Source organism: Dryobates pubescens, chromosome 31 (genome assembly GCF_014839835.1).
Source record: "Dryobates pubescens isolate bDryPub1 chromosome 31, bDryPub1.pri, whole genome shotgun sequence".
NCBI classification, from domain to species: domain Eukaryota; kingdom Metazoa; phylum Chordata; class Aves; order Piciformes; family Picidae; genus Dryobates; species Dryobates pubescens.
In genome coordinates this window covers 2,170,656-2,183,197 of record NC_071642.1, presented here as the reverse complement: position 1 = coordinate 2,183,197, position 12,542 = coordinate 2,170,656, and the positions used below count along the sequence as shown (strand labels likewise).

Sequence of the window (12,542 nt, the reverse complement as noted above, 5' to 3'; positions counted from 1 at the left end):
GCACCGGGGAAAGAAGAGTAGCGGAACGCCTGAGGGCCAGGAGCCAGCGCGCGAAATGGCGGCGCCGACGGCGGCCAATGAGTGACCGCAGCTGCCGCGCGCAGGCGGAGAAGGGCAGGCGGCTGCCGCGAGGGATTGTGGGAGGCGTAGTCCGGCGGCGCCGCCGCAGAGCCCCCCGGGAGTTGTGGTCACCCCCTGCAATTTCGAATCTCAGCACGGTGGGGTTGGAAAGGGACCTCTGGAGCTCACCCAGTCCAACCCCCCTGCTCCAGCAGGACACGCACAGCAGCTTGCCCAGGAGCACGATGACCAGGGGGAGTTGGAAGCTCTGCACAGAAGGAGACTCCACAACCTCTCTGGGCAGCCTGCCGCAAGGCTCCAGCAGCCTCACACCAAAGAAGTTTCTCCTCCGGTTCCAGATGGAACCTCCTGGGTTCCAGTTTGTGTCTGTTGCCTCTTGACCTGTCCCTGGGCACCACTGACAGGAGCCTGACCCCATTCTCTTGCCCCTTACCCTTTAGCTCCTGCCGAGTGTTGCTCAGCTCCCCTCTGGGGCTGCTCTTCTCCAGTCTCAACAGCCCCAGGATTCTGTTGGCGTTCTTGGCCACGAGGGCACATTGCTGTCTTACGGACAACTTGCAGGCTTTGCATGCACCTGCAGGTGAATCCCACCTTCCAGGTGGCCCCAAGATGTGTCCGGAGCTTTTCACCAGCCCCCTGTGGCTCCTGCTGTTTTCTAGGTGGCTTCAGGACTTCTTCAGGGCTTTCCACCACCCCAGTGTGGCTCCTGCTGTCTTTCAAGTGGCCCCAGGGCACCTGCTCGGCTTTCCACAATTCCTCCAGCGGTTTTTCAGAGCTGGAAGGCAAATTTTAGCCTATGTGCTCGGTATCGCCACGCTGCTCCTCTCGAGGAGATCTCGGGCACAGGCAGAGCTCAGGGAGGAGCAGCGACCACCGTTTCGGTCTGGCCCAATGACCCTCCCGCCCCCGGCATTCCGCGGCCGCGTCAGAAGCTGCTCCTGCACTGCCCCGCCGCCAGGGGGCGCGGGCGCACCACGTGGCGGGCGGGGGCGGCGCTCCGCCGCGATCGCTCTGCTCGGTGGTGCCGTTAGGGGGCGGGGCGAGCCGGGCCGGGCTCGGGGCGTTTCCTGGCGCTGGCGGCGGAAACGGCGGCAGCGGCCGGGCCGGGCCGGGCTCCTGCGTGCCCAGGTGTCCCGCCGCCCCCCCCCGCGCCCCTACCCCTCCGTCTCCACCTCCGGCATCCCTCTGCGGCCGGCGCAGGCGGCACCATGTCGGTGGCAGGGCTGAAGAAGCAATTCTACAAGGCCACCCAGGTGAGGCTCCCGGGATCCCGTCGCTTCCGTTACTGCCGTTTGTTGCTCCGTCTCGGTGATCTCCTCCTCTGCCTTCAGCGGAGGGCTGGCCCGGCTGCCCGAGCCGGCTCGCTGGGGGTCTGATCCCCGCCGTTATACCCTCCCCGGCATCCGTTGTCGGCCGGTGCCCCTGTCCGGTGGCCGGTCGCCAGCGTCCGGTGCTCCGGTTCGGTGCCCCCCACCCGGTGTCCCAGTCTCGTACTTCGTGCAGCGGCCTCTTCTCCTCTTAAGACCCGCCGGTTTTCCGCTCCCGGTGGCCGTCCCGCAGCTCGGTGTGCTGTCCCCTCCCGCTGGGGCAGGCCGGGGAGCGGAGCACGGTGCCGTTGGGTCCCCGCTGCGGCTCCTTCGGATGCTCCTCAAACCCTTGGTGGGGCCTGGAGGGGTCCTCCGGGGGAGCCCGGAGGGGTTCCGGTGCCGGTCACGTACCCCCTGGGGCAAGGCTGTTGGAGGGACCCCAGCAGACAAACCGGAGGGTGCGAGCCGGAGGGTGCCGGGGTTTGGGTACCGGCCGTGCCCGGGGTCCGGGTGGGGGTCGGGGTACGCTCCCTCCCTTCCCCCCAACCGAGCCACGTCCGCAGCCCGGCGAGGGGACAGCTCCAGCCCCGGGCTCTGCGGGCACCTCGGCGGCCGGGATGCCCTTGGACTGCCTACGCAGGGCAGGACCTGGGGAGAAGAGCCCTGGAACGTGGCGACCAAGAAGACTTCGAGGCCCTCACCGGGGGTCACCGGCCCCGTTAACCTCGGAGAGCAGCTGCAGCCCGACCTCGGGAAGCTGCCGTTTCCTGGCGAGCAGCTGGGGGATGGATTTTGGGGGTGGGTGAGGGAGCTCCGGCCCCCACGGGAAACGGCGGAGCTGGGGGGGGGGGGGGGGGGGCGGAAAAAACTTGTCAGATTTGGGATTTTTAGCCCAGCAAAAACTGCTTCCCTCAGCTGATTCTATAACTGATGGCTTGGGCTGGAAGCAGAGTTTGTGGCACCCTCCAATGAAGATGATGAAGCTCCTCGCAGCTTGGGAGGGCTGCGACTCTTCCTCCTCTGCACAGGAATCTGCTTTGGATGGGCTTCACTTTCTCCCACCCCCTCTCCCCGGGCTCAGTTTCCCTTCCTGCAGCTCGGGAACGTGGCTGAAACGGAGTCAGGATGGGTTTGGTGTATTTTTGGACCGAGTCTGGGGCTCACAAGCTCTCCTCTGCCCTGCCTCCAGTCGCTGCTTTTCTGCCCCCTCTGCAAGTTTCAGCTGGGTTTTGCACCAGGCTTTGTTTTCCAGGCACGGAGCTGAAAGCCCTTCAGCTCACCCCCGAGGGTGTTTGCTCCGTGTCTTGCCTCTGTTCTTGGCTGTGGTTAGGAGAAAGCATTTTGCTTGAACAGCAAAGCCAAGGAGCAGATTCCTCCAGCCGTTCCTCCACCCCCCTGCTCCCAAGCCCCTGCTTCCTGGAGGCTGTGGGCTTTGGTTGTAACTTCCCCAGGGCAAGGCTGAGCGGAACACTGGGGTGCCAGGAGGGTTTTGCTGGGGTGGCTGTGCCCTGCTGGTGTCGTGGAGGGGGTAGGTGGAGGGGGAAGCTCCTCCACCAGTTGGGAGTAGCCTGTTCCTGAAGCCTAAAATCATCCTGTCCAACCCCAGTGGCTCACTGCAGGAGGGTTGGGCGAGGTGACCTCTGAGGGAACCTTTCCCACCTGATGCATTCTGTGGCTTTTAAACCACCTGATGAAGCCTTTTGTTGGGGAGCCAAGTCATGGTTGGTCTTTGGTGGGGCTTTGGCTTGTGATAGGTGTGGGGGGGATTTGCCTTTAAAGGAAGCATTTGGGCTGCTTGTAGTGGGGGGGAAATAGCTGTCCCAGGAGAAGTGACTTGCCCAGAGTGTAGGCTTGAGGAGCAGCTCTAATTCAAGGGTGCTGGAGCAGGCTGCCCAGGATGGTGGTGGAGTCTCCCATCTCTGGAGACACTCAAACCCTTCCCTGCCTCTCTGCTCCTCAGCCTTCCCTTGGCTGAAGGAGAGGAGGATTAGTTATTTTTTTGGCTCCCTCCAAGCTGTCAGCTGCTGCCAAAGCCCAACATGTGGAAGATCTTTCCCCAGATGTGAAGTTTCATTCCATGGCTGTTGTTAATTGAAGGAAAATGGAGCCAGGAACCAGGGGCTGCAGGGACCTGGAGTGGCAGGTTTGGGCTCACCCCTTCCTCTTCCAGGGCTCCCCACCCCATGAGGGGGGCAGTGGGAGCCTCTGAGGGAGCAGATCTTGGCTTGTGGGCTTCTGCTGTCTGGTTCCTGCAGGGCTATGTCTTCCTGGGTGAGGCAGCCAGGCGCCCACACACCACACAGAGCCCAGAGAGTGTCCCAGGGGGGGGAAAAAAAAAACCAAACCCAAGTCAGGCTGGCAAAAGCTGCAGATGGCTCTGTCTGTGCATCCAGAACAGGTTCTGCTGGTTCCCAGCAGAATGTTCTGTAAAAAGAAACAACCCCACAAACAACAAATCTGCACAAAACAGCCTGGCAAAAGGAGAGAGGAGAAGCAGCCCCAGCAGCAGGCTGGGGGAGCTGGGAGCGAGGTGGGAGGGCCCTGCCTGCAGGTAGGAGACCATCTGCTCCTGGGCACTGTCCAGCCTTGATCCATCAGCAGCCACTCAGCAGTTTGCAGGAGCCTTGGGATGCAGAAACAGCTTTGCTGCACAGCATCCCAGCATGGTGGAGGTGGGGACTGAGCTCTGGAGCTCATCCAGTCCAACCCCCCCCCCCCGCTCCAGCAGGGCAGCCACAGCAGCTTGCCCAGGAGCACAGTGGCCAGAGGGGGCTGGAAGCTCTGCAGAGCTGCAGACTCCACAGGCTCTCTGGGCAGCCTGCTGCAGGCCCCCAGCAGCCTCATGTTCAGATGGAACTTATCAGAGAATGGGAGAGGTTGGAAGGGACCTCCAGAAATCAGCCAGCAGGGCACAGCAGCTTGCCCAGGAGCACAATGGCCAAGGGGGGGGTTGGAAGCTCTGCACAGGAGACTCCACAACCTCTCTGGGCAGCCTGCCCCAGGCCTCCAGCAGCCTCACCCCGAAGAAGCTTCTCCTCCTGTTCAGCTGGAACCTCCTGGCTTCCACTTTGTGCCTCCACAAAACGTTCCATGGGCTGCTGGGCAGTGCAGGCTGCACAACCTGCCCTGTCCCTGGGCGCTGTGGGTCTGTCCCTGGGCGCTGTGGGTCTGTCCCTGGGCGCTGTGGGTCTGTCCCTGGGCGCCTGTGGAGCAGGAGCCCTGCCTGGCACCAGCAGGTTTATCATGTCCTGGTTTGAAGGGACAAGCCCTAGGGTGGAGGCAGTGCTGCTGTGATATGGTGTTGGTAAACATGTCCCCTCCCTCTGTGAGGGCAGAGCTCTCCTACCTGGGCCTGTGCACGGTGTGCAGGCAGGAGGAGCAGCACAGCAGCTTGCTGGAGGCAGCTCCAGTCCATGGAGGGCTCCACAGCCCCAGAGGGCAGGGGACTGCTCTGGGCAGCCATGGCTCAGAGGCTGACAGCAGGGCTGGGCTTGTCAAAGCATGGACTCACAGACTGGTTTGGGTGGGAAGGGACCTGCAAGATCACCTGGTTCCACCCCTCTGCGTTGGGCAGGCTCACAACAGGGCTGAGCCAGGCCAGTGTCCTCTGATGCCACTTTGTGCTGACCTCCCTTGAATCCTCCAGCAGTAAGCAAAGCCAGGAGTGGGCCTGGGGTGCTCTGTGTGGTGTCTCTTCTGTTGCCCCAGAGGGTGAGAGGCAGCAGCTGGGAGGGCAGCAGGGCTGCCTGCCCCATCCAGGGGTGAAGTCCTGGGGAAGTCCTTGCTGGTGGGGCTGGGACTTTGCTCAGGAGAGCATCCAGAGCTAGCAGTGGAGGAGGCAGGCACCTGAGGGTGGTTTGAGCTGCTATTTTGGGCTCACATGTTCCTTTTGAGCTATTCTGGTGAGCTTTGCATAAGAGCAGGCAAGCCAGGAGCGTCCTCAGCAGCAGGGTGTGAGGAGCAGGAGGAGGTGCAGGGAGCAGGGGCAGGAGCAGGAGGGAGCAGGTCACTCCTTGCCTTCCCTGCTGTGGCAGTGGACACTTGATGACGAAGCAGAGCAAGGTCTGGGTGCCGTGGAGAGGAGCAGGGAACTCCTGGAGCAGGCAGTTGGCAGTGCTGGGCTCTGAGGTCCTTATCTGACTGGGGAGTCAGGCAGTGCCTGCTGTCAGCTCCATTAATATTAACCTGAGCTGGAGCCTCCCCTGCAGCCCTCCCCAGTTTAGCTTTCAGTGTTAATCTGCTGCTGAGGCTGCAGCAAAGCTGGATTTGCTGGAGCCCAGTGTGACAGCCCAGCTGGGGTTCCTCCAGGAGGGAGTTGCCCACACTCAGTGTCCTCCTCTGACACCATCAAGCCCTGAGCACTTTGCTGGAGCTGGGTGTTTGGTGATGCAGGAGCTTGCAGAGCCACCTAGGGCAGCTGGCAGAGGGAGGGAGGATGCAGGTCACAGAGTCCCAGCATGGTGCAGGCTGGAAGGGACCTCTGGAGCTCACCCAGTCCAACCCCTGCTCCAGCAGGGCACCCACAGCAGCTTGCCCAGCAGCACAATGCCCAGGGGGGGTTGGAAGCTCTGCACAGAAGGAGACTCCACAGCCTCTCTGGGCAGCCTGCTGCAGGCCTCCAGCAGCCTCACACCAAAGGAGTTTCTCCTCCTGTTCAGATGGAACCTCCTGGGTTCCACTTTGTGCCCATTGTCTCTTGTGCTGTCCCTGGGCACCACTGAGCAGAGTCTGGCCCCAGCCTCTTGCCCCTCACAGCTCCTTTAGCTCCTGCTGAGCATTGCTCAGCTCCCCTCTGGGGCTGCTCTGCTCCAGGCTCTCAGCCCCAGGGCTCTCAGCCTTTGCTCCTCCCAGAGCTGCTCCAGGCCCCTCAGCAGCTTTGCAGCCCCTGCTGGACTCTCTGTTCCCTGTCTCTCCTGAGCTGGCACATTGCTGGCTCATGGGGAGCTCTCTGCCCCCCAGCACTCCCAGGTCCTTCCCAGCAGGTCTCTCCTCCCCTCCCCTGTCCTGGGGCTTGTCAGAAACCTCTTGGTGAAGGAGTCTGCAGCTCCTCCCTCTTCTGGCCAAGGTGCTGCTGACAGGTCCCTGCTGTCCCATCCCAGGTGGACACATGCAGGGGATTTCCACACTGATTCCTTCTCCTTTCCTTGCCTGATTGGTCACTGATGGGAGGCCTGGCAGGGTGGTGTTTGGCTGGTTAATCATTGCTGGAGCTGAGCTGAGCAGCCCCATTCCAGGGCAGGTTTTGGCCTTTCTCAGCATTGTTCAGCCTGCCCTGGAGTTGCAGGCAGGGGATGGTTCATGGCTCTGCACCACTGACTTTCACTTGGCTTTTTCTTCCCCCCCACTTTGAGATTGCTTTCCCAGCTCTTGGCCTTGAGCAGTGATGGGAACTCACAGAATAATGGAACTGTTTGGGCTGAAAAAGCCTTCTAAGAGCATCCAGTCCAAGCAGCAAGCCAGCCCCACCATGGTCACTAAAGCATGGCCCCAGGTGCCATGGCTACAGGGTTCTGGAACACCTCCAGGGCTGGGGACTCCACCACCTCCCTGGGCAGCCTCTGCCAGTCCCTGACGACTCTGGCAGCAAAGAAATTGTTCCTCATCTCCAACCTCACCCTCCCCTGGCACAATTTGAGGCCAGTTCCTCTCCTTCTGTCACTTGAGACTAGGGAGAAGAGACCAAAACCTCCACCTCCCTGCAGCCTCCTCTCAGGGATCTGTGGAGAGCAATGAGGTCTCCCTCAGCCTCCTCTTCTCCAGGCTGAACCCCCCCAGCTCCCTCAGCTGCTCCTCCCCAGCCCTGCTCTCCAGACCCTCCCTCAGCTTTATTGCCCTTCTCTGGACCTGCTCCAGCCCTCAACAAGGACCTTGGGAAGGATTTTGGAGCAAGGTTCCCAAAACTGAGCTCTCCAGTTCCTGGAAGGCAAAGGCAGAAAGCAGATGTGGAAATCTCCAGCTGTCCCTCCCCAGCTCTGTTTGCTTTCCTTCTCTATTCTGATGTCAAAGAGGGAAAATCTTCTCCCTGTCTGCAGCTGGGGGAGTCTGGGGCAGAGGGAGGCTCCGTGAGCCCTCAGCCCCTGGCCCCTGCTGCCCATCTGCCTGGGGCCTTTCTCTCTCAGGTCATCTGCTCCTGTAACTCCCTCATTTCACAGGTTGTGGGGTGAGCTGTGGAAAGAGGATGGTGCCAAAGGGGATGGTTCCTGGATGTGGTGGAAGGAAATCCTTCCTCCCCCTTCTCCCTGCCAGTGCTTTCCTCCTGGGAAAGAGCAAACCAGGGATGAGATCAGGCAGGCTGCCTGGGAAAAGCTGATTCATTCCTTTAGCACATTTTTTTCTCTCTCCTCTCCTCTCCTTCCTTCTCTGCCCCCATCCTCACATATGCCAGTGCCTTTTGCCAGGGCTCACAGCTCCATCCAAGCCCTGGGTGGTAAAACCAGAGGGCCGGCAGCTGATGGCTGGCAGTGGGGCAGCTCCTCCTGCTCAGGACTGAGAAACAGCAACATGAAAATGAGGGTTTGGTGCCCCTCAGGGAGGGGATTTGTGTGTGGTGAGGTGCCCAGAGGCTTATTCCAAGCCCTGAGCCTGCTGCAGCCTGCATGGATGCTTTAATGCTTGTGGTGGTCTCAGGTTGAGGCTTGGACTTGGTGGTCTCAGAGGCTTTGTCCAACCAAAATGCTTTCGAATCGGCTCAGTGGGAAAAGACCTCCAGGAGGATCGGCTCTGATGCTGCCAAGCAAGATGGCAGACTGCTGAGAGGACCAGAAATCAAATCAGTCCCTAGCCCAGGAGGCCTGGGGGGTTTGTGGTGCCAGCTGACCTCCTTCACGTGGAAGCTCAGCGCTGCATCCAGGCCCTGATGCTGTTTCGTAACAGCCCTGCGCCGCAGAGGGCTGAGCCTCTGCTCCTTCCATCTCCTTCACTCCGCTGATTAAATCAGCAGCTTGAGCTCTGAGGTTGGGGACCTGGAGCTGCAGCATGTGGGAGGCTCCTCCTGTCACCAGGGGGGACTTTGCCTGCAGATCTCTTCCCCTCCTGAGCTCTGTCCCCCACGCCGCTGCCGTGGCTGCGTCTCAGCCTTCTCCCCGGGAGCAGATCACAGATTGAGAGCTCCACAGAATGGGTTGGGTTGGAAGATCAGCCAGCTCCAAGCCCCTGCCATGGGCAGGGACCCCTCCCACCAGCCCAGCTTGCTCAAGGCCTCATCCAGCCTGGCCTGGAACACCTCCAGGGAGGGGATTATCACAGCCTCCCTGGGCAGCCTGTGCCAGAGTCTCCCCAGCCTCACTGGAAAGAATTTCTTCCCCATCTGCAGTCTCAATCTCCCCCAAGCCAGCTCAAAGTCCTTGTTCCTCATCCTGTCACTCCCAGCCCTTGTCAAAAGTCCCTCCCCAGCTCTCCTGTAGTTCCCCCTCAGGTACTGGAAAGCAGCTCTAAGGTCTCCTTGGAGCCTTCTTTTCTCCAGGCTGAACAGCTGAACTCTCAGCCTGTCTCTTAGGAGATGTGGCTGTGTCCCAGCCTTCTGCCTCCAGGAGCAGATGAGTCCATGACTGCCTCCCAGCCTTCCCCCTGCAGCAGATACATCTCTGTGCAGAGCTGATCCAGGCTGGGAAAGCCCTGCAGCATCACTGAGCTTCTCTTTATCATCAGCCACTCTGTGACACAGTGCAAGATCCATAGACCCAGAGAGCTGTCAGGGTGGGAAGGGACCTCAAGGCTCAGCCAGTTCCACCCCCCCTGCCATGGGCAGGGACCCCTCACACACCTCTCACAGCCACCTCCAGCCTGGCTGCAAACACCTCTTGGCTTCAGCCCCTCTTGACCTCCCCCTGTGATCAGAAAAGCAATAATCAATCTCTCTCTCTCTCTGTTTTTGTGTTCCAAAGGCTTCCTCTTCCCTTTGCCCCCCCCCAGCCCTGTGGCTGTTGCTCCCATGGCTGTCAGGAGCAGGTTCCTGTTGACAGGAAAGGGCCACATTTGGCCTGAGCTGGAGGGAGAAGCAGATGGAGACTCCATCAAGAGGCTGCTCTTGCTTCCAAGAGCCTCCTAGGCCTCTGTAATTAGCTTCATTTTTGGGATCTTGTTAATAGAATTGATCTTTTTAATTATTTCCCCCCTCCCCCTCTCCTTTTAATGCCCCTGGGAAGCTTAGAGTCTCCCTCTCTGCTAATACCTGGCTATTAATAAAGGTCTTGATAGTGGCCCTAATTAGATTGCTTTGCTGCAGAGGAGTTAAAGACCTCTCCATAAAGGAAACTCTCTCTTGCAGGCAGCAGATCAAATTTGCATGATTAAAGCTCAAAAGGCCTTTTATTATTTATTTCCCCCCCTTGCTCCCAATCCTCCTTTTGCTCATTGAGAAACTGCTTCAGGCTTCCTCCTCCAGCAGGCAAACCCCAGGCTGCAGCTCCTCCTTGGGCCAGGCTTTGTCATTCATCCCCCACTGGCCTGGCCAAAGCTGGTTCTGGGCTTTGCAGGGCCTTAAGTGTGTTCAAACTTCATCTGCTCACCTTCATGATGAAAGAGGGAGAGGAAAGGGTGAGCAGCCCTCTCTGCACAAAGCAAACCCGCTGGGGAAGGGGCTGCCAGAGAGGGCTTTCTACCCCCTCCTCACCTTCAGTGTGAGCTCCGGGGTGGAGCACTCAGGAGGCAGCAAACAGCTCTTGGGGGGCAGTGGGCAGGGCTGAATCTGGAGTGCCAGGTGTTGGTGGAGCTCTCCTGGCAGCAAAGCTGCTCCTCATGCTCTTGGGGGGAGCTTTGAAGGCCAAGGGAAGGAGCACAGAGGGCTTGGAGGGATCTTTGCCACGGTTGAACTGCTCTGAAATGGAGTCACAGAACTGTTCTAGTCAGGAGGTCTGTGGGGACAGGTTGGACTCGATGGTCTTTGAGGTCTCTTCCAACCTTGGTGATTCTGTGAAAAGAGCTCCCAGAGCTCCCAGGCCAGCATCAGCCCAAGCCCACCATGGCCCCAGCTGCCATGGCCACAGGGTTCTGGATCATCTCTGGGGCTGGGGACTCCACCACCTCCCTGGGCAGCCTCTGCCAGCCCCTGACCACTCTTGCAGCAAAGAAATTGTTCCTCATCTCCAACCTCACCCTCCCCTGGCAGAATTTGAGGCCATTTCCTCTCCTTCTATCACCTGAGACTAGGGAGAAGAGACCAAACCCCACCTGGCTGCAGCCTCCTCTCAGGGAGCTGCAGAGAGCAGTGAGGTCTCCCTCAGCCTCCTCTTCTCCAGGCTGATCACCCCCAGCTCCCTCAGCTGCCCCTCCCCAGCCCTGCTCTCAGACCCTTCCCCAGCTTGGTTGCCCTTCTCTGGGCCTGCTCCAGCTCCTCAATGCTTTTCTTGGGGGCCCCAAAACTGCACCCAAATGAGAATTAGCAAGGGGTAATGATGTGCAGCAAGACAAAAGTAGGTCCAGCATCATCTTGGATGGGCTGGGTGCAGGGCAGAGCTCCTCTGCAGAGCTCTTGGAGGAGCAGGACCCTGATCTGGTCCCACCCCCAGGGCCACATTGCTCCCAGCAGTCTTATGGATGTCTGCTCACCCCTTCCCACTCTCCTTTCCCTTGGTGTGCTCTGCCCTGGCCTGATAGCCACCAAGCTTTTCCTAGTATTCAAATGGAGGAGGAACAAGTGTGTTTATAGTGTTCCCAGTGCTTTCTCCCCCTCTTTGATCTTTGTGTACACTGAGCTGTCACTGGCTCTGGCCTGCAGGTTTTGCTTGGCCAACACTGTTGGTGTCAAATGTGCTCTGCATGGGGCTCCCTCTGCCCCCTGCCAGCCAGGAAGAGCCTTTTACTTCTTCCCTTTGAGCTCCTGCCCGGGTTCAGCATCTGCTTTGATCTCCCTCCTGTCTGTAAACCTGTCTGGGAGCTCACCTTGCCTCTGCTGAACTCATTAATGCTGTCTGCCACCCAAAACCCAAGGCAGCTGTGACTCAGCTCTGGAGGTAATTGCTCCCTGTGTCCCAGCAGCCTGGCTTGGCCTTGTGATGCTGCAGGTCCAGAGGCTCTTCTGCCTCCTTCCCAGCTTTGGGATAGTCTCTGGGCTCTGTTGCTGGTCAGGATTGTCCTCTGGGTGATGCCAGTTGGTGTCATGCACCCTGGGGTGGTGTTTTTTCACCTGGGGAGCAGGATCCCAGCATGGAGGGGTTGGAAGGGACCTTTAGAGATCACCCAGCCCAACCCCTGCTCCAGCAGGGCAGCCACAGCAGCGTGCCCAGTACCACAATGCCCAGGGGGGGTTGGAAGGGCTCCAGAGAAGGAGACTCCACAACCTCTCTGGGCAGCCTGCTCCAGGCCTCCAGCAGCCTCACACCAAAGCAGTTTCTCCTCTGTTCAGGTGGAACCTCCTGGGTTCCACTTTGTGCCCCCTGCCCTGTCCTTGGGCACCACTGCCAAGAGCCTGGCCCTGCCCTCTTGCCCCTCGCAGCTCCTTCAGCTCCTGCTGAGCATTGCTCAGCTCCCTTCTGGGGCTGCTCTGCTGCAGGCTCAACACCCCCAGCTCCCTCAGCCTCTCCTCTGGTGCTCTGCACTTTCTCCCTGCCATCCTGTGAGCAGCTCCCAGGCTCAGCTGGGCTCAGCTTTCCCCCCGGGGTCTGCAGAGGTCGGGTGGAGCTGCTGAGGAGCGATGGCTCAGCAGCTTTGCAGAAGTCAGGCTGTGATTCACTGAGGCTCTTCCCAGATAGGAGGTAGGGAGGCTGGGCAGGAAATCTGGAGGCAAGGCAAATATTCCACATTTCCCCTTGGTTTAGTGAACTTCCTCTGAATTGCTGCAGCCACTGCAAGTGGGTGAGGAGAAGGCCATGGCTGGGGGGGGAGGTGAGGGAGAGGAGAGGAGAGGAGAGGAGAGCTGCTGCTTTTTTCTTACCTGCTTTTGTCTTTTCCCTGTTAACCTGACCCAGTTTTCTTGTTGTTTGGTTTGTGGGTGGTTTTCTTCCCCCCCCCTAGCTGGAGAGAAGTCTGGTGTCACTTGGTACAGAGCTTGCAAGAAATGAGTAATAGCAGAGAAGAGTTCTGTGCAAGTGGCTGTTGGGAGGTGCCTCTTCCCCTGCAGCAAGAGCAGTTCAGGTGGCTCCCTGCCATGGGACCTCAAACTTTGCTTCTCTGAGGTGACAGGAGGAAGAAGTTCTTCACAGAGAGAGTGGTGAGACA

The 12,542-nt window shown here is 59.5% G+C and overlaps 1 protein-coding gene across 2 annotated transcripts in view; it reads left to right on the top strand.

Annotated features, from left to right (window-relative positions):
• The first annotated feature begins 1,140 nt into the window (after positions 1–1,140).
• The window catches only part of SH3GL1 (SH3 domain containing GRB2 like 1, endophilin A2), a 28,407-nt gene continuing 17,005 nt past the window's right edge, over positions 1,141–12,542 (top strand). Inside the window, exon 1 of one of the 2 annotated variants that reach the window (XM_054175277.1) lies at positions 1,141–1,334. In XM_054175277.1, the coding sequence (XP_054031252.1) occupies positions 1,290–1,334 (45 nt within the window). In that variant the 5' untranslated portion in view covers positions 1,141–1,289. The remainder of the gene's footprint in view (positions 1,335–12,542) is intronic. The other variant, XM_054175278.1, reaches the window with a different exon arrangement.